This window comes from Salvia miltiorrhiza, chromosome 2 (genome assembly GCF_028751815.1).
Source record: "Salvia miltiorrhiza cultivar Shanhuang (shh) chromosome 2, IMPLAD_Smil_shh, whole genome shotgun sequence".
NCBI classification, from domain to species: domain Eukaryota; kingdom Viridiplantae; phylum Streptophyta; class Magnoliopsida; order Lamiales; family Lamiaceae; genus Salvia; species Salvia miltiorrhiza.
This window is the reverse complement of record NC_080388.1, coordinates 55,083,776-55,104,669: the sequence shown is the minus strand read 5'-3', so window position 1 is coordinate 55,104,669 and position 20,894 is coordinate 55,083,776. Positions and strand designations below refer to the sequence as shown.

Genomic DNA, 20,894 nt, shown 5'->3' with positions numbered 1-20,894 from the left:
AGTATATGATTTACTATTTTGTTTGATTTTTATGTGGCAATCTATGCCAACTTCAAAGTCATACTAGTATTATGTACTGTATTTGATTATGATACTATATATATATATAAAAAAAAAAAAAAAAAAAGAATCTTATGCCAACTTCAAAGTTATTTGATTATTTACGGCACCACCTTGCCTCCGTAGTGTTTAAACTTAGTTTTGATATTCATTTTTTATTTTCTTTTTGTAAATCAATTTCTAATATTATGGGCTTTTAGATTGGTTTTTCTTGCTTCGTAATGTAGAATTGTATAATTTAAATATGAAGTGTGAGTAGCGAGTCCAATTGCAACAAAGAAAACAGAGGTTTAATCTTCCAAGCTGAGCTTTGTATAGAGTTTGAAAGAGGGAGTTCAACAATCTACATCATGTTCATAGACAGTATGCACAACCCGTGAGGGATGAAGAAGAAGAAGAAGAAGATGACTCCCAAGTCGACGAGGCCTCACCAAATAAACCTTTCAAAGGGAGAGATGCCGATGGCGGTGGGTTTTTTCAAATTTTTATATTTTTTCATACTCCAAAGGGAGTATATTTTTTTTAATAACATGACATCCATATCAATTTTAAAATATAGTATATATTTGAATATACCGTGACAATTCAGCAAGTCATGTCAACCTTTTAAATTTGGAAAAAAAATGTGGAATACAATTGATACAAAATCAGCATTCAATAGTAGTATAATTTTTTATAGTTATAAATATATTGATGGTGCAAAAATAATTTGAAATTTAAAGTGATATTTATCTCTATTTTTATATAGATATAGATAAAACTTAACAACGATATGTCATGTGAATCATGTCTGAGAAAAATTCATCATCCATCTTAATTACTAAAACTGATAAAGAGCAAATCAGAACACTAACACAAAACATTCGATATTTACTCAAAATGAAAACTTTATTCAAGATCCTATACTTACCCAAAATGAAAACTTTTATTTTCACTTGCAGATGAAGCATTGTTATCCTTATGGGCCTTATCCAACACTCGAGAAGAGACAGTTAATATTAACATTAAAACTGCCTGGGTAACAAGGTAAATACTCGTATCAGAAAACCATCATCTCAATTCTCAGATACCAACTTAAAAGAATAAAACTACATATATGAAGCTTAGTGAGATAGTTGTACTAAAATTAAATAGAGTGAATATGGTAGGAAAAAATGTCTATTACAACTGCAAAAAATAACAAACATACTCTAAAGAACAGAAGGCGACGACATAGGCGCATTTAGGCAGGCACACTAAATTCCCAGACGGCATAAGAATGGTTGAAGCGAAAAATCTTTGATGGCTTTATTACAAAGAAAACTGTAATGATCAAAACCCGAAACAGTGACGAGGTGGAAGTTTCAGATAATGTTGGCAAAGGAAGACGGATATAGAACATATGTGATCCAGTAAAGACTTTGCTTATGTTCAGTTTCTCGAGCTGGAGACCCATCCATTGACTTAGTTAATTTCTCTGATGGTGAAGGCTACAAACAAGCATTGAGTGAAGCTGTATCATCTGATCTGCGAAGGAGAGCACAGCAAGCCCGATGCATCACATTCAATCTCTGCAAGGTCACAAACAGCACAGAGCTGACCTTGTTGAGATGGAACGAAATGTGCAGTGCAATATGGGCAGGTTACATCTTTCTGTCCTCTGTAAATTGGGACAAATGTGGCCCCACAGACCACAAAAGGATTTCTGAAGTCGTAGTTCAGTTGAGTGGCATCGGTCATGTTCCTCTCAGCTGCCTGCAGAACCTGGCGGGCTGTTCTGGCTTGGTTCTCATTACTTGGATTGGTCTCCAGAAGTCGTCGGGCAAAGTTGGCTGCAGTGCTCAGATTTTGTGCCTTGTAGCAAACAGTCATAGCATTCAACAGAGCAAGTCTCATGTGTGGTGGCTGGAGGTTACAATGAGTGAAATAAGCAGCAAGCTCCTGCTGACGTACTGGATTGTCTCTCAGTTCTCTCCTCTTGAGTTCCATTTTTAAACTAAGAACATATTCCTTTACAATAATAACCAACTCCTTGACTTCATCAACTTCTCTCCTTGTTTCAACCACAATCAGTGGAATTGTGTGCAGAATTGACATGAAATGTTTAAGAGCATCAGAAAACTTTCCAGCAGTGGTAGCCTTGTAACCGGCTCTGACCTTTTCATCCAATTGGGAGAAATTGAACACAAGTGCAGGAGGTCCTCGGACATTTGGACTTGCTGACTCACTCCAACCCCTTTCTACTGCAACAGATACCACCGGTGCCGAGGTACAACCAGGTAAATAGGTATGACTGCCCATGTGAAGATCAATAAATTGTGATCGCAGAGGGGAGAAATTCCTTATTCCCAATTGCCGGTGCAATAAGCGCATTGCTGTGTCAAAGTTCCCAGCAGCTGCATGTTCAGCAGCTAGAGATGATCTCTGGACCCAAATCTGGCTCACGGGCATACCAGGGGAGGGAGCAACAAACACTGACGAACGTGCAATAGTAGCTGCCTCTGGCGTTTCCGGAGGCAGATCAAGATCTTCGAGATCCCACCCGCCCTCCTCATCATTCTCTTCATGCAAATCTTCTTCCTCCACTACCATGCCAATGTCTCCATTCTTCATGTCATCCACCTCACCAATATCCAGAGCCTCACCCCAATCAGCATCTACTGCCTCTTCATAATCTTCAACAACACCCCTACCTGCCTCATCAAGGCCACCTTCAAATATGCCTTTACTGACCATTAACAAAGGCCAATCTCCAGCACATAACACTGGACTCGGAGGTATTAGAAGTGAAGCTTTCTTCCCCTCTGGAAGAGAAGGAAGATTCTCTCCCAGATTAGAAGCAAGATGCTCTGCAATATCATGGAGCCCATGGAGTGAAGCTGTGATATATGCAAGAGGCAAGTGACCTGCATTCTCCAAAATCTTAACACGCTCCTTCACATCACCAAGATAGAGTGCATCATGAAACTGGCCCATGACTTCATTCTTGACTTCAGCAATTTTCATCATTTTGGACAATTTGTCCAGATTACCAGTTATCAGGTAATGGAAAGACAATCTCTCAAAGTTCTTTGTCTTTTGGTATGCGTATTCAACTATCCCAGCATTACCCTGCCGAAGAGCCTCCACACCAAGCCTGTACCAGTAATCTTTCTCATCAATCTTTTTGGCAGATTCAAGTGCCTTCTCAATATTACCACTTTCAAGGGCTAAGTTAAAGCGTGTTCTCTCATCTTTCACAAAATAAAGAGCAACTTGCGGGAAGCCCTTCTGCTGCAGATAAGCAATCATGGCCTGTCCACATAACTCAGAATTCTTAATCATGCTCATAACTTGGTCATACCTCTTTCGCAGCAGGGATAGCTTAAAAATATATTCTGTAGAATCAATAATTATAGGACGGCTTTTCCCATCTCGGTCCAAGCAAAAGATTGTGCTACCATATATCTTTGTCATGTACACAGGGACATCAAGCGTCTTGATGATTCCACTGTCCCCATTCGGCAGGCAGTACTTGATGTGGGTCAAAGTTGTGTAGATGAAGACTCCATTATCATCCCAAGCTCCACTTTTTACACGAATAGTCTCATGAAGGGTGCAACGGTGAACAAGCTTTTTATCCGCAATAACTATTGAGTGTTTGCTAAGTAAAGCAACACTCTCCATATCCGAAGACCAAACCACATATCTCACAAAAGATGTCTGAAGATCACCGAGAACAATCCTTTGTTGCAGATCAAATATGACTATCTTGTCGTCTGACCTGCACAGCAAATTTCCTGTGCCCGCATAGAAGATTGCATCAGTAGCAATGGGCAGAGCACTCTTTTTCACTACTTCATTTCTAAGGTTCTTGACCAGAACTTGGTTCGTGCTTCTCTCAAGCACGGCAAACCTATTTCGGGCAATAAAAACAGCTGAACCCCCAGTACCCCTTTTTGCATCTTGAACTACATCACCTCTTCCATAGCTATCCTTGGGGATAATGTAGAGTTCATATGATCCCCCATCTGTGTCTGAACAGACCAAAACAGCATTTTCAGTGGGACTATAAGAAAGTATCCGAGGTGCTTGATTCAAATTATTAGAACCAGGACGGCGTATAGGGATCAGTTGAGTATCTTTTTGAGTTGAATACTCAAAAACACGTAAAAACCTGTCCTTGACATAGAACAGTGAATCAGCACTGACAGAGAAGGCAGGTCGTTCTCTCTCCAATTTAAAGACAATCATTCCACTGTCATGACCAGCAGCCAGAAGGTTCATCTCAGGATGGGCTGAAAGGATCCAGAACCTGTCATGCTCCCTACGAAAAGTCTGCAGGCCAGTTCTTTTAGTAGCATCCCAAACTCGAATACTCTTGTCTTCGGAATTCGATACAATGATATCCTGCCTTGCATGGAACAGAACACACGACACATTGTTCATGTGGCCTCTCAACGTGTCTACCTCCCAAGCCTTTGTATCTAAGAAATGTAAATGTAGGAGAAATCAGTTTTCGACCACTAGAAACACATTACACATAGCATTACATGAGTTTCCATTAGACTATAAGATGTCTCAGACAGAAGGAAGTCCATATGTCCAGTTCCAAGCAAGGAATTAAAATGAAGCTAAATAAGAAAATTTTGACAAGATATTTCTTCAGTTCAGAAAGGATAAACTGAACCAGAACATTTAGTATAAACTTCACCTAAATCCATACCAACCTCCAATCTTATCATTCTGCTACTCATAGAATTGATAGCATATCAATCATCTAAAAACCAATTATTTTGACTGGGTTTGTTAATATCTTATTTTAAAGAAATTTACAAGGTGAAATTTTAAGGTGTTTTAAGTATATGTGATGAACCACATGTAGAAGAAACCTTCACACACACATTCAAGCTACCAATTATCCTGGTGATTTTTGGGGACCCCTACCTGTATATCAAGAACTGAGATCAGGCAAATACAAAGCATGGCATACGAGTTTATACATGACAGGAATAAACATATTATAGCATTAGCTGTAAGGAATGCATTATGGGAACCAGTAGATTCCAAGTCACAATTGTGGTTCATTGGGGGACTGAGACCCAAAACATCCTTCAACAGGAAAAATGCCTACCCACCACCAGACTATGCAGTCACAGACTAAATATACATCTATCAATGGTTTTTCTAAATGCCAGCATTTATCATCCAAATAAATACTATAGCTAAAGTATAAACCCACAAAATAAGAAATTGTTATCAGCATACCATTCATACGCCAGATTTTAACTTGGCGATCATCTGCACCAGAAACAATCAAAGGGAGAGTGGGGTGAAAGGAAGCCCAGTTAACCCCTCGATCATGGCCTTCCAGGACATACTTGACAACAGCATCAACCCCTCCAAAGAAATCTGCATTCATTTGCGACAGTCGTAGAATGTCATCAGCAGGAGACACGGTGGATTTTTTCCTCAAGGTACCAATATCCCAAACACGGACGGTCTGATCCAAAGAGGCTGAAACAACAAGATCTTCTTTGGGATGAAATGAGGCACACATAACATAATGGTTGTGCCCTGTCAACACCGAAATGCAAGTTCGAGACTGCCAGTTCCATATTCTAATTGTCTGATCATCACTTGCACTGACAATCCAGGGATATTCATGATGAAACTGAACTGTGCGGATGTAATCAAGATGACCAAGGAGAGTAAATAGACACCGGTGCAATTTGTAATTCCACACCTTGATTTTGTAATCATCACCTGGAAGAACAGTTTTTAAACATGTGATATTGCTTCTCCAATAAAGATAAAAGAAAATCTTCCGCTAAAGAATAACATGTTTGTATGTCTGAAAATATAAAAGAAATCCACATACATGCAGTAAGTAATTCACAAGTTGGTATAGTCTTCATAGAAGAGTAAGATCAACTGAAGGAAGAACAAGAACTATCCACCTTTACAAATTAATAGCAAAATAAGTCATATTAAAACTTAAATGTGGCTAGAATAAATGAATAATTACACATAAGACTGAGACAAGACATGTGGATAAATATTGAAGCTCTCACAAGAACATAAAATTGGACGTTGGCAAGTTTCTATCTGCAAATGGTGAGATATGCTTCCTTAAGTTGAATCATGTCCAAGAACAATACTTCCTAGTAGTAAAAAGAATAGGTAGTATGCTTCTATCACAGATCAGATTTCACAACAGATCAAAACTCCTATAACTAGAGACTTAATTTAATAATGGATTATTTGACCCCATTTTCAATTCTTAAAGATAAGATATCGAACTTGTGTCAATTCCAAAATTTGTAAGACCACATAGAGCCTAAGTGAAACACTAGTTCATCCATAGGTTGCCTGCATCACCAGATCAACATTCACTCACAAATTCTAGTTCTCGACCAGCAAGTTAAAACAGACAACGGTTAGTACAAGTTGTCCCTTTCAAAATTTTCAGTGATAGAAGCACATTACGACAGTTTAATTCAAATCCAAACAGCCAAAAGCCACTGATCCTGCGGACTAATAGATCCTGTCATCAACAACTAGCATACACCCGTAGATCCATAATCTTAAACACTATCGATAAATACACGGAACAATCCGAACAATTTCTAACCATTCTAGACAAGTGATGATAATGCAAAACAACAAGCAAATTAGAGGTAAAACACAAAAGAAAACAATCAACCGCAATAACAAATCAGACCTCCAGAAACGAACAGTGGCTGAGATTTATGGAAATGAACGCCACGAACGGGACCATCGTGCTCGTCGAAGCGATCAATGAGAGTGCCCATGCGGTAATCCCAGAGCTGGATGACGCCACTGTGCAGACTCGCCAAGATCCATGGCCGCTTGCTGTGGAAGCTCAGCCCTTTAACTCTATTACTCTTCGTCTCGAACTTCGTCAACATTTCCTACAATTCTTCGTCTCTAAATTTACACACACTGAAATAAGAACAGGAGAAATTGCGATACGGATTCAATCAAAAAATTCTAAAACCCTAACTCAGATTCTTGATCTTAACCTGATTTAGATCCGTGAAGAACTCTTGATGAATTGCAGGTATAAATTGTGATGCGGAATATATGAATTTCAACTGCGCTTAATTTTCATTTCTTTTCGTCGCTGTACCTGGTGGATCTACTCTACTGGAGAGGGGGAGTGTTTGGATCGGAGAGTTGAAATTTTAATTTCTATATATAGTGGGGTGGAAATTCTTTTTCATTTAATGACGGTTTTCATCTACTTGTCTTATGACTAAATTTTCTCAATTTTGATTGGTGGGATGACAATTCTTTGACAACATTGTTGTATTTTCTGGTATGTTAAGATAAGAAATTTCGTCTACTTTCACATTTATTTTTGAGTAAAATTTTGAAGTAGCCAAAATAAAGCATAAAACACAATTTATGGTCACACATTGAAAAAACACAAAATTTGGTCATTTTTATTGATTTGGACGTTTTTACCCTTAATGAGGCGTACCGGGTAGGATCAGACACGCGGGTCGCGTGCCGGGTCGGGTTAGGCACTTATGGCACTATTAGTGCCATAAGTGCCAAGATTTTACTTAGTTTTATTTTGAATTTCCGTTGGCACTTTTGGCACTAATAGTGCCAAAAGTGCCAACGGAAATTCAAAATAAAACTAAGTAAAATGGTCATTTGGGCACTTATGGCACTAATAGTGCCATAAGTGCCATACGTGCAACACAAATACAGAAACAACAACATCATTTAAACCCTAAATGGAATATCTAAACCCTATGGGGAAGTGTGCACTTATGCACTTATGGCACTAATAATGCCATAAGTGCCATACGTGCAGCACAGATCAGATCAGATCAGATCTGTCAATGGCTGAAATCGAAGGAGGCGGAGATCAGATCTGCCGATGGAGGAGGCGGCGCAACGATCAGATCAGATCCACCGCCGCCGCCTCATCAGATCAAATCCAAAAAATCATCCCAGACACGCCCAATAAAATTAGAAAAAATCAGAAACTCGAAATTCCCTCAATCGAAATGATGTCATCGAACAACGACAGCCCATCGTCGCCCACGGCGGCAGCCACCGTCAACACTACGCCTTTGCTTGGCGACCAGAGCCCCAGCAATCGCTCCCGCTTCCTTGGCCTCCGCGACGCAGCTCGCTTTCTCCACCGCGCTAGCAACCACGGCCGCTCTATGTGAGAGCCCTCCGTCTGCGTCTGCGAAACTACGCCGGAACAAATCGAGGAGCGCCAAAGCGATTGGGTCAAATCGAAAGCTACAATGCGATGGGTAGGAAGGGCAAATTAGGCATCCCACCTAATTAATGGCTAAATTTTGATGTTTTTAGATTTAGGGCTAAATTTTGATTTTGTATGCTCAATAGGGCCATTCGGCCCTATTGTTTCTTTATTTTTGATGTCATAATAGTAAGGGTTAATGGCCTGTAAAATCACGAACTTTGAGCGAATTCTGATTTTAACCTCTAACAAAAAATTCTGTTTGTAAAACCATGAACTTTGAAATCTTTTTGATTTTGACTACGGAATAAATTTTCGACTGCTTATGTGACATTTTAATCTATTTCCTTTAGTCATTTCCCGCAAAATCTTCTAATTAAATGCCCTAATTCTCAAAATCTATTTCATTTAGTCATTTCTCCCAAAATCTCTTCAGAGTCGGAGGAAGCATTCAAGTAAGAAATCATCAACTATTCGGTGGAATCCTTGGGCAATTGCTTAGGTCATTAGTAAGAATCATTTCGGTCATTTCCTCTAATTGCTTTCTTATCTTTCATCCTATTATTATAATAGCCCTATTTATTTTTAAATTATTTTGGCATTCGGTGGAATCAAGTGGATTGGAGAAAATATAAATAGCTTCTAAGTAACATCTCTGTAGAATTCTTTTAATAAGATGCAAAATTCATATTTTTAAGTTAAATGACTTTGTTTTGTATTTTTAAAAGAACAACGTCGTTTTGTGTCATCGTCGATTATGCCACGCTGGATTTCAGGCTGCCAACTCAGCCTATTTTTAGCCGAAAATTTATCCCGTAGTCAAAATCAGAAAGATTTTAAAGTTCGTGGTTTTACAGGCAGAATCTTTTGTTAGAAGTTAAAACCAGAATTCGCTCAAAGTTCGTGGTTTTACAGGCCATTAACCCGAAAAACAATTACCTAAGTCATGTGAGCATTTTAATCTTAGTCCATAGGGTCTCAATAAGAGATGCAAGCAAGTTATAGCTTTACCTTAGATGAGATCGTCACATAACACATAAAAAATAAAAGTTGTGTTGGTCATGATGTGTTCAATATTTATGATCAAATCTCACAAGGCAACCTCAATTTAATTTGTCATACTTGTCTACATACAATTTTGCACAAACTAAGAATTCTAATTACTTACACAGTGTAAAAACACAAAGGAGCTATGATGCTCAAAATGACTAAAGAATTCATAACATGCTTAACTTCATACAAAAGGACTATGAAGGCATGTAGTCGGGCCCCAACCCACACACTTTGCTTTGCTTGGGTTGAGAAGGGGCTAACTCACCAGCCTCCCAAACAAGACACAAAAAACATAGAAAAGCCTTACCCACCCACACTATATGGAAAAACATGCTCGTTTCTCAGTTGAAACTTTTTTGGTTGATGCGATCTTGGTTGTTGCGTCCATGGGGGGCATGGGCCCCTCTGAAATTTTGAAAAAAGTGATGGGTATTTTAATAATTTTATATTTATAATTATAATTTATAATAAATAAATATAGTAATTAGATATATTGGGGTAATGGGATCAGATTTTTTATTTGTGCATGACTTATTAGCCCTAAAATTCATCTTTTTCTCTACAGTATAACGCAAAACTAATTCTTCTTTTACCCACACGAATCGACTTGTTGTCAACTCCTCCATTGCTGTGTAATTTGTGGTTAGATTTTATTTTATTACTCTATCTCTATTCTCTGAATTTTGTAAATTTAATTCGTGAACTGGAGTTTATATTGAAATTAAATTTGTTGTTGAATGACATTGGGACTTGGGAGGTATTCTTTGGTATTGTACCTGTACGCAAATATGATTTATTTATGTTGGCGGATCAGTGGCCTGCAGGGTATTATGAACCCTATCATTGATGGGAGTGACTCCTTTGAGGAAGTGGTTTTCAAGGTCGTGAGCCATCCGGAGGGAGACTTTAAAGTTAAAGCTATCATGTTAATGTGGCAAATATGGAGGGATAGAAATGGAGTAGTCTGGGGGCTGTAGGAACCATATTTTGATATACGGTTCGTGTGGCCACGATCCATTTCGGATATTTAACAAGTACATACAAAAACCATAATCCTACAAGGTAGTAAAAGAAGTATACCTGCGAAACGAGAAGTGATCGACTCCAGAGTTGATCTTCCGAATTGTTCCCACGGCAAGATTCGACGTTGGATGGCAACGATCTTCGAATCCTATCTCAACTCCAATGAACAAACACTCTCAATCTCTTTCTTTCTCAATTTCTCTCTTTCTCAAAATTATATCTAATTGCTACGTGATTGTTCATTCTTAAGAATGATATCACATATTATTCTTATCTTTTACTTTTGATTAAAATAGCAAAAGATAAGAATAATAGCAATTATTATGTTTGCCATTTTACTTTTGATTAAAATAGCAAAAGATAATAATAATAGCAATTATTATGTTTGCCATTTTACTTTTGATTAAAATAGCAAAAGATAATAATAATAGCAATTATTAATGAGAAAGAATCTAGAGATAATGAATTGTTTGTCCACTTGAGATTTAAGCCTTAATTTGGGCCAATCGGGGATCTACTAGCTCGAATAAAGTTTGGCCTCCCAGTGCTCGATTTTTCTTATTCTGCCCAGAATATAAATCGAGACACTAGTATTAATTTATTCCACTAGAAAATTAATACTGAATTACCTCTTTATTCTTTAGGTGAGTCGGGGCTAGTATTAGACTTAATTAATCTCCGTGTTTAAGATATCGAATATCCATTAATTAATTAATTCCTCTGACGATCAATTAATTAATTAATTAGTCGTTTAATTATAAACGACATCTCGAGTGCTACCACTTAAACTTATTATCGTATCGGAACTAATTCCACCTGCAGGGTTTAATACGATAAACTTATTAAGTTTCTCGAGAGGATATTATCATCCTGTTATTAGCAGGACACGGATCCTTATTGCAATATAATCGCATGTCAAATAATAATTGCTATCACCCAAAGTATCGAGTATATTGAGCTTCAAGAGAACTCTCACCCATGATAAATCAAAGCAATAGTCAATCTATTATTCACACCGATTAATCCAACTAAGGTTAAGACTATTTAAGTCACCGAGATCTTGATTCTTAATTAGTCAGAATATAAGAATTCATCTCACTGTGATCCTGTTCAATACACGAAGGTACTAGCATAAATAAATAGCCAAGACAAACTATTTATCCATTTATGCTACAATCTAAACCAGCAACTCGTCCATAGTTGCCTCGATTGTGAACTCAATTTATATCTCAACTTTTTCCAATTATATGATCTTCTGTGATCTACAACACACCATATAATCTATAGTATGAGATAAATTGGACTATAATAGGATTATGCAATAACAATAATTCAGATAGGAAAATAGTAGTGAATAAGGTATCAATATATACAAGCATAAAAGCGTTGCTTTAAGTATATAACCCTTCAGGGGCTGCCACGGCGTGGTCCGACTGGAAGTTCGTTGGAGCTTCTGCTGCCAATCGCAGCTCTTCTTCGGCTTCTGCTGCTGTGTGTTTGGGTTGGCATACGATGGAATCTGGTTCTATTAAGTGCAATGTCGACGCAGCTTGTTTTTCGAAACCGATCGCTCGCTGGGCGTTGGCATTGTAATTTGCAACCATCTTGGGGAGTTTGTGCTCGGCCATTCTATCAAACTTCCTGGCTGCTGAAGTGTGGAAGAAGGCGAGCTTGTTGGGATAAAAGAAGCTTTGTCCTGGATCAAGGGGCTTGGTTACGCAAGAGGTGTGGTTGAATCGAATTGTAAGCGTGCCTGCGATGTCATCAATTCGGCGGAGAGGAATATTTCGGAGATAGGTGTCATTGCCTCTATGTGTCGTTCTGAGCTTGCGCATATGCCGGATTTTCGTGTTGTTCATGTTAAGCGTGATCTTAATGTTATCGCACATAGTTTAGCGAAAGTTTCGAGAGATTTTTCTTCACATCCATGTTTGGACTGAACCCCCGATTAATGTGGTGGGTCATTTCCATCTCCCATGTTCGTGTGATCAATAAATTTTTCCTCTTTTCCCTAAAAAAAATTATTTTATAAATCTATATTTACATAATAATTATATATTAAAAATATAAGTAATCACTTATTTATATTATGAGATTAATTAAAAAATAAACTAAAAGATATATTATGTGTACATATATATAAGTAAAAATATGTTAAAAAAGATTGTCAATAAAAAAAAAATATGACTTTAAGTTATTTAATTAAAATATCGAAATTACAAAATATAATATATATATATAGGGGAGTGATCCATAGAGAATTAGTGTTTAGTAGAGAATAGAGAATTACTGTGTACCATTAGATCTATCAAATCGAACGGCGCCAGATTTTTAGGAGATTAAAAAACAAAACCGCGTTTCATTTATTGCAGTCGAGTTTCTACAGTTTTTGGGGGGTTATTCGGAATTTTACCCACAAGATAAATTTGGAAGATTCTCCACTTCCCGTCTTTCACGCGTCTTCCACCTTCCTAAGGTGTATTGTTTTCTCTCTCTCTAATCTTCCTAAACTACCATATTTTCTCTCTCTCTCTCTAGTCTCTCATTCCCTTTCTTCTTCTACGAAATTGCTGCTCGGTGGAGGGGGCGAGAACTTGGTGGCTGAGTTGTAGAAGAGGACCACAGCCACGGGAACGCACTCATGGCGGCAGACGAAGGGGTTGGTGAAGTGGATGTCGCGGTCGCAGTCGGCGCAGACGGTGGCTCGTCGGCCTTGCCGGTGAAGGAGGCCCGGGTCTGCTCGCACACCTCAAAAAAACAGAAGCGGCCATGGCGCAACGGCAACAGAATTTGAGAAGGCCCACTTGTGATTAGTGATAGTTTTGGTTCTGAGTCTCCTAATAAAATCTTTGAATTTGATGCTATTTTGTTTCTGCATTTCGATTGCTCAAATTCGTGACAACTTGCCCCAAGTGGTGATAATTTGATTGGTATAAATGTTTATTATACCAATATCATTTTTCGCATATAGTATATTTCAAAGCAAACATAAAACTAATTTCCCACTTATGTTGCTGTGATTGAATGTGTCTCCAGCCCAATTGTATAAACTCTCGATGATGCATGATTCCTTTACCTGAAAAGCTTGAGATGCTGCTTCTTTTAGTTGATATTATTAGCCTATTTTAATCCCTATTTTTTTCACCACCATGTTTAATTGATATTATTAGCCTATAAAAAAAAGATTAACATTACGCTTTGTGCATAAAATATTTCGAACAAGCGTGCAAAATTTATAAATATCTAAATAAAATATTCGAATTTTTCTTGCTTACGTAAAATATTTAATATATAACATTTCGAACAAACATAAATAAATTACGAACATCTGCATAAAATATTCGAATTTTTCTTGCTGATATAAAACATAAAATGTTTTATGCTTTATTCATTGAAAATTTGTGATTATTTGTTACATATTATATTCCTGAATAATATTATTGATATTTGATTAGTATAAAACTTTTCGAATAAGCTTATTAAAATTACGAACATGTAAATAAAATATTCGAATTTTTAACTGACATAAAATATTAACATAAAACATTTTGAATAAGCTTAATAAACTCACGAACATCAAAATAAAATATTAGAATTTTTTTTTACTGTTATAAACTAAAATAATTAACATGAAACATTTTGAATAAAGGTACAAAAAATAAGATATGTTAATTCTGTTAAATTTATTACAAAAAAATTAATAGAATATATAAAAATTAATTAAGTGAAATCTATGCAGATTTATTTAATACTCGTTAATTCAATGTGAAGTAGTTTAATGAAAATAATATTATATATATGTAAATATGGATATGAAACATATCTTTTAATTAATTCTATAATCTTCCAAACTAAAAAAGGCAAAAAAACAAAAAAAAAGCACAAAATAAAGATATGAATCTAATCAACCGAAATGAATATGATTCGGTCAAACTTAGGACGGTTACAAATAAAATTAAATTACCAAGTTAACCTTTAGTATAATTTTTGAATTAATTAATGTCAATTATCTTAACCGTATGATCTGCGAAATCCAAGGGCCCTTGTTAATTCTTCATTCTCAAATTACTTATCATACTTCATGGATCTTCTCCCTATATATATATATATATATATATATATATATAGGGAGAAGATCCATGGAGAATGCTAAATATTTTGAGAATAGAGAATGTGTGAAAAAATAACGAATAAGTCTATGATTTCAGTGAATAAATCAATGTATCGTATGAATAAGATTTTGGCCTGAGTTCGAATCCTGATAGGGGCGAGATTTTCACTATATTTACTGTATTTACTTAATACATCTGTTCATTAGTTATGTTGGTCTGTTCGTAAAATTTATAACTTTATACGTTATTCTTCATTCTCTCGAAAAATATAATTCTCCATAAATCCTACCCTTATATATATGCGCACGCGCATCAATATAATTTGTGTATGAAAATTGGAATTTCAGAACAATTAAAATTAAGCAATAGAAATATATATATTTGTTGAATTTTATCTTGAGTCAATTCTCGATTGAAAAATATAATGACTTGAATTGTATATATATTATAATTACATGTTTAAATATTTTAGCTATGCACTTTTTTTTTTAAATACTCCCTCCGTCCCACTTTAAATGACCTAATTTATATTTTGGGTTGTTCCACTTCAAATAACTCAACCCAAATTTAGAAATAAAATTAGGCATTTAACACTACTTTTTGGATTGTCCCACCACCACTTTACACCTTTATCACATATTTCTTAATCTTCGTATCCAATTTTTTTGGATCATTTGAAGCAGGACGGGGGAAGTATTATTGTTCCAATAATTAAAAAAAAACTAACTAATTATACTTTGTATTCATATATTAGCAAAAATAAATATAACAGTATTTCTCGTGTGCAATGCACGAGTGCAAATGCTAGTTTTTTTAATAAAACAATATACTTTTTCTCCTTTGAAAAAAAGTAATTTTAGACATAGCTGACACTTAATATAGAGAGAGTAAACTATTTGGTAGATAAATAGTAATTAGGAAAAGTAGTAGCGTCGGCGGCGGTGGAAGGAAGAGGCGGATCGTCTTCGGACAAGAGCAACTTGGGATGGAAAGCAGTGAAAAGCAGCAGACCAAATATGACCAAAACAGACAAGGCTGATAGGAAGAAGCGAATGGCATGAGCGACCACATCGTTGACCTCTTGCGCGTATCGTGTCGAAGCCAAAGCCAGTATAGTTATCGGGTACGAATAAGCCCACCATGCTATGTTGAATTTTCTCATTGCTTTCTTAAATAGAGACGGCCTGCATATCTTTTTTTTTTTTTTTTCAAAGTAAATTATTAGTTAGCAATCAGCTGGAGCAATATTATAATCATCGTTAAGTGTTTGTATGCATGAACTCTCATGTTTTTATTATATATTTTACTGTGTGAGAATAAAAAATATTAGATCTCCTATATCTTATGAATTTTGTTGTATTTCACACTTCATAGTGTCCCATTATTAATTTCACTATTTTCATAATTATTTATTATAAAATAAAAAATACTATTATATAGTAAATTCTAATTAATACTTGCCACTAAAAATTGAAATATTTAAAAATACAGATATATACTAACTTTATATTAATTAATCCTAATAATTAATTATTAAGTAAAAAAAATTAAAAAAATATAAAAACATAATTACTGATGATAATTGAATTGGTGAATCTTAGTTAATTAACTCAAAATCATACAAAGATCATAATAAATTAAAATTAAGAAAAAACATTAAAAACTATATAAAAAAAGAAAGTAAAATGTGAGAGTCACACAACGTAGAATAACAATAATAGAATAGAGGATCCCATGTGTATATAGTGGATATATGAATGACAATCATGTAATTAGATGCAATTTTTTTAAGGGGTGTACACGTGAGTACGTAGTACGTACTGGTATGCCTACTAATTCGTTGATGTGATATTTCTTTGATAGATACATATATATACTGATGGTAAATTACTAAATTACATGCTAAGAAGAAGAAGAAGAATATAATTAAGAATCTTAACTTAGTGATTTTAGAGGGAGATATTGCAATTGTTTACTATGTCGGTCAATTGTCACATTGAAAGTTTATTTTTGTAATCTACTATTTCATGTATATCAAAATTGACTTTGTAAATGCGTGTTCTAATTTAGTGATCAAAATCATTAATAAATTAAAGCAGGTATATATTTGTTAGGACGAAAAAAGCCATAACGTTTCATCAGCTCATTTAAAACCTGAAAGTGATTTGTATTGGCATATTTAAATACTATATATACAATACCTAAAATAGGTATACACATATGGTATACAGAGTAAAATATTAGAGAGTACCTAATATGAGGAATGAATTATTTTTGTGACTGAAAAGTGATAATCAGTTCGAGTTAATTTTTGATATTGAACACGTTTATATGAGATAAGTTTAGTTCGAATTATCTCCCTTGTATGAAGGGGTTTATCAATTACTATAATTAAGTCTGTTTTTTTATGGTTTCAAAAAAAAAAGTCTGTTATTTTAACGAGTAGAAAAGAAAAGAAAAGAAAAGAAAAGGAGGGGAAATTAAACAACTTGTAATAAAATTTGGTCCTATTCAGAGAAATAATTTCAACTACACTGGACCACACCAATAAAGAAAGCCTATCTAATTGGGCAACTAGACAAGAATATGCCATATATATTGTACTAGTGTTAGTAACAACTTAGATATTGTAATTGAAAATAAAGTTAACTAACATTCTAGTACATATTTATAGTATGATTTAGCATTAGAAATTTTCATATTCTTTTCACTTTTATTCATCTGACTCTTTTGTTGATTACCATTGAATTCTATTATTTTTTCAAAACTCTCGCTGATAACAAAAAGTGGATTTGTCTCTAAACTTTGTTTCATAATTGCTAGCATATATTATTTAATTTATAACTTTTCTTTTAAGTGGAATTTCTAACTCTTTTCTTGTTGACGTGTTACAAGGTTGAGTTTATCTCTAAATCTATTTCATGACAAAAAGATAACTTGACATATTTCTACCTTTTCTATGCACATATTTTTGGGCTAATATATATATATATAGTATTTTGTGAAAAACATTTCTAATTAAGGACGTCGAGCTGCCTACTGGGTATATATTTTGAAAAAAAATTCAAAAGTTTGGATGATAACGATGAACAAGAAAAATATAGGTGGCAAAACGGAAAAAAAGTGAAAATCAGTTGGATGATAAGTGGTTTAAAATTCATCTTCCTTTATTTTCATGAAATCATGTTATGACTGGAAGTCTGGAACCATAAATTTAGACTAGGCTTTTCAAGAAAAACACTACCTTTTAAATTTAATAAACATATTTATTTTTCATTTAGTCTAAGTGCCTATCATCAGGTCAGGTTATAAATTAAGTATCATAAACAAAATATAATTTATATTAATATTCCAGCTGTATAATGAACTTAAAATATATAGTTAATGTCATCTATGATTTGAAACAAAATTACTAAGTGTGTGTCTAATCTAGTAATAAAAAATTATGTCTCTAATTCAGTGGATACAAAAAAAAATGTTGATAGTAGGTACCCCCTCCCCCCAAAAAAATGTTACTTAAGAAAATCTAGTCAATTATTCAATAAAAATAACATAAAATATTAATTTAAAAGCATCTGTCGTAATATAGAAACAACACTTAACCATCGGAGATGATAAAGTATAATATTTATACAGCTACAAACAATATCTACTGAAGGCAACCTGCAATTATTTTTCTATTTTAATTTAATTAAATCAATTAGTAGGCAAATTTGATACGGCTTCGTCAACTATGTAATACCCCAATATATAAATAAATAAATAAACAAAAGATATATCAAATTTTAAAATTACAACAAAATTTATTATCTAATAAAAATATCCTTTGACGATGAAGCATAACTCAATTAGTAAGACATGCATGTAGTGTGCATAAGTGCGGATGAGATCTTCTATGGAACAATTTATTGTGTCCATGTTAATATCATTATTTTATAATTAAAAATTATACTCATATAATAACTTTAGATTGAATTAATTATGACTTTAAAAATAATTATAAGTGAGAAATGAAAGAAAAAGATAGGAGAATATCGATGTGGTGTGAGCGAAAAAGAAAATATGAGATACCAACCAGTGACGTAAAGAGAAAAAGCGAGAGGAAAAACATCATCTTGGAGGCGGTGTCGAAGCTTCCGGAGATGGAGTACCAGGCGAGGCTGGCGACGCTGGGCGCGGCGAAGAAGAGGAAGAAAACCGGGCGTAGAATGGTGGGCAGCAGGTCGCCGCCGGAGAGGCGCTGGTAGAGCGTGACAAAGAGCACGAGGTAATGCACCATCCCCAGCGAGAAGAGGAAGAGCGACACCTCCCGCCACCCCATCTTGGAGGCGGCGCGCGCCCCGACCAAGTTCCCCACCACGGACAGGTGGCTGCTCGGGTTGGCCACCGCCGTGAGGAAGCTCTTGCCCTTGGTGAACCACTGGCCGTAGATCTTGACGTCGAGAAGCACGATGGGGGCGGCGAAGACCCACCACAGCACCACGAAGGAGACGTGCTTGGGGGTGACGAAGGGGGCCGATTCCAGAATAAGCAGCCACGAGATCCAGGGGGCGAACAGGTAGTTCACTCCCACGTGGTGGGAGAACTCGCCCTTGATCATCTCCAACAAGAAGATGCATCGTAGCAGGTACAGCAGAGACAGAACAACCAGGATTAAGAGAGAGAAAGACCATAGAATGGTTAGGAAATACATTTTTATTCTTGAATCTTCAGCCTCGCGGAGTAGGATTTTCCATAGTAAAGCTTGCCATCCAAGAGAAAGGGCTATTCTGAAATAACCAGCATGAGTTCTTGTTATGGCTACTAGGGCTAAATCTTTAATGGGGGATTTTGCACAGCTTTCGACCTCCATATTTGTGTTGTGAAGAGAAGCGCCTATAACTTTGACTATTAATATAGCTAGCTAGTTGACAGATGAAGTGCGTATATGTGAGATAATTAAAACAGGAAAAAGAAAGGGATCGTGTATATAGTATATATAGTTTATTTCAACATTAATTAAAAATTTAAAAGTGGTGGATGCGTCATTTGTTTTGTTGTGGAAAGAAAATTGAAATAAAAGTGGTCAAGTTGCAACTTTAAGATCTCCTCGAGTGGAGGATTTGCGGCGTCTCTATAAAATTTTCAATGTCATGTTCATGAGTTAATTAAATTCCAACTAATTAATTAAACATGCTCCATTTCCCAGTCATACGCATGCGGCATGTCTCACATGAAAATTAATTCCTACAAGGTTAAAAATTCCTAGAAAGCATTAAAATCTTTCGACAATTTCACCAGCTTTATAATAATATATTCTCGTTTTCGTCGACTTCAATCCCCCAAAACTCCATTTTTGTTGTCTTACATGTGACCAACAGATGGAATCATATGTCCGTCTATTTTGTGTGTACCACTCTTAATTTATCTATTTTATAATTATTTTTTATAAAAATAAAAAATATTATTATATTATGAACTGTAATTAATATTTATAAAAGGTAAATAGAATATATAATACACAAACAATTAATGCCCAAATTTCAGTTTTTCAGTATAAAAAAAAAAAAAAAGAACCTTGGTGAAAGAACATAAAAGTTTTTGGGCCATATGTTGTGCGTGTTGTGTTGTGTGTCTCGTGGTTGCTGGCTGCAGTTTGGGTGGTGTTTGTCGGATGCATGCATGCTCAAGTCACCACCAAGCTATATCTAATATGTTATATGTTGGGTATTATCACGGCACGTCGTCGTCCACGTACTCGTTAGCACGAAGCCAACGAGCTCTTCAAGCTTTGGAGGGAGAGAGCAGCAGCAACAGCAGGAGCGTGACAGCAGCAGTGACTTCCCTGGGAGCAGCTGCGCCGCGGCGACGTTCCAGCTCCAGCTGTAGAAACACGAGCAGCAGGGGGCAAAGCTTCGGCTCAGTCCCGTTTCCTTCTCTAAGCGCACAGCAACGTGCACCACAACTAACTCCGGTAGCTCCACGCACCCACGACACCCTTGACCCTCTCCGGCGGCTCCACACAGTAGCTGCGTCAGGAAGACACGAAACAGGGGGAGAACAAGCAAGACACGAAGCTTCTTGTTCGATCCACGTGAGGAAGGTGAATGGAGAGATAGAGAACACGGTTCGCTCGATCACACAAGAACAGCGACAACAGTCGTCTTCTCTCTCACACTCAACTGCGCCTCTCCTTTACCTCACTAAGAGAAAATAGGCTTCTCCCAATTTCAAACTCAAGCTGCCTCTTCTCTGCACACTTTCCCTCACTTAGCAATTAGGGCTAAGAGGCTTAAGTAGGCTAGGATATGGGCCTGCCAGGATGGGCTTTGGTGTGTGGGTTTGGGCTTCCATGGAGTTGGGCCAAATAAGACTCACAATCTCCACCTTTGGCCCAATCGTGGGGCACAAACGAGAAGGACAATGGGATTCATCATTGCCGAGATCCCTGTAAAATC

General features: G+C 36.0%; 2 protein-coding genes across 4 annotated transcripts; both read right to left on the bottom strand.

The window, feature by feature from the left end:
* Positions 1-1,163: 1,163 nt before the first annotated feature.
* LOC131010306 (coatomer subunit alpha-1-like) lies at positions 1,164-7,330 on the bottom strand. Of its 3 annotated transcripts, none has more exons than XM_057937762.1 (4): positions 7,065-7,330; positions 6,743-6,953; positions 5,287-5,784; positions 1,164-4,505 (listed from the first exon to the last, which is right to left on the bottom strand). In XM_057937762.1, the coding sequence occupies exons 2-4, from the start codon at positions 6,948-6,950 to the stop codon at positions 1,558-1,560; spliced, it is 3,654 nt and encodes a 1,217-aa protein (XP_057793745.1). In that variant the 5' UTR covers positions 6,951-6,953; positions 7,065-7,330; the 3' UTR covers positions 1,164-1,557. The 3 variants fall into 3 exon arrangements, with proteins under 3 accessions (XP_057793745.1, XP_057793743.1, XP_057793744.1); XM_057937760.1 differs by having other exon boundaries at positions 6,743-6,969; positions 7,065-7,223; XM_057937761.1 differs by having other exon boundaries at positions 6,743-6,984; positions 7,065-7,222.
* A 7,850-nt stretch (positions 7,331-15,180) lies between these two features.
* On the bottom strand, positions 15,181-19,497 carry LOC131010350 (S-type anion channel SLAH4-like). Its single transcript, XM_057937840.1, has 2 exons — positions 18,533-19,497; positions 15,181-15,649 (listed from the first exon to the last, which is right to left on the bottom strand). The coding sequence occupies exons 1-2, from the start codon at positions 19,307-19,309 to the stop codon at positions 15,350-15,352; spliced, it is 1,077 nt and encodes a 358-aa protein (XP_057793823.1). The 5' UTR covers positions 19,310-19,497; the 3' UTR covers positions 15,181-15,349.
* Positions 19,498-20,894: the final 1,397 nt, after the last annotated feature.

What these genes read in the sequence shown, in the direction of transcription:
- LOC131010306 (XM_057937762.1), bottom strand. Translation starts at nt 6,950, where the DNA reads ATGTTGACGAAGTTCGAGACGAAGAGTAATAGAGTTAAAGGGCTGAGC. An exon ending in GCCACTGTTCGTTTCTGGAG is followed by an intron (nt 5,785 to 6,742) that starts GTCTGATTTGTT and finishes CTGTTCTTCCAG; the next exon opens with GTGATGATTACAAAATCAAG. An exon ending in TAAAATCTGGCGTATGAATG is followed by an intron (nt 4,506 to 5,286) that starts GTATGCTGATAA and finishes TACATTTCTTAG; the next exon opens with ATACAAAGGCTTGGGAGGTA.
- LOC131010350 (XM_057937840.1), bottom strand. Translation starts at nt 19,309, where the DNA reads ATGGAGGTCGAAAGCTGTGCAAAATCCCCCATTAAAGATTTAGCCCTA. An exon ending in TTTTTCTCTTTACGTCACTG is followed by an intron (nt 15,650 to 18,532) that starts GTTGGTATCTCA and finishes AAAAAAAAAAAG; the next exon opens with ATATGCAGGCCGTCTCTATT.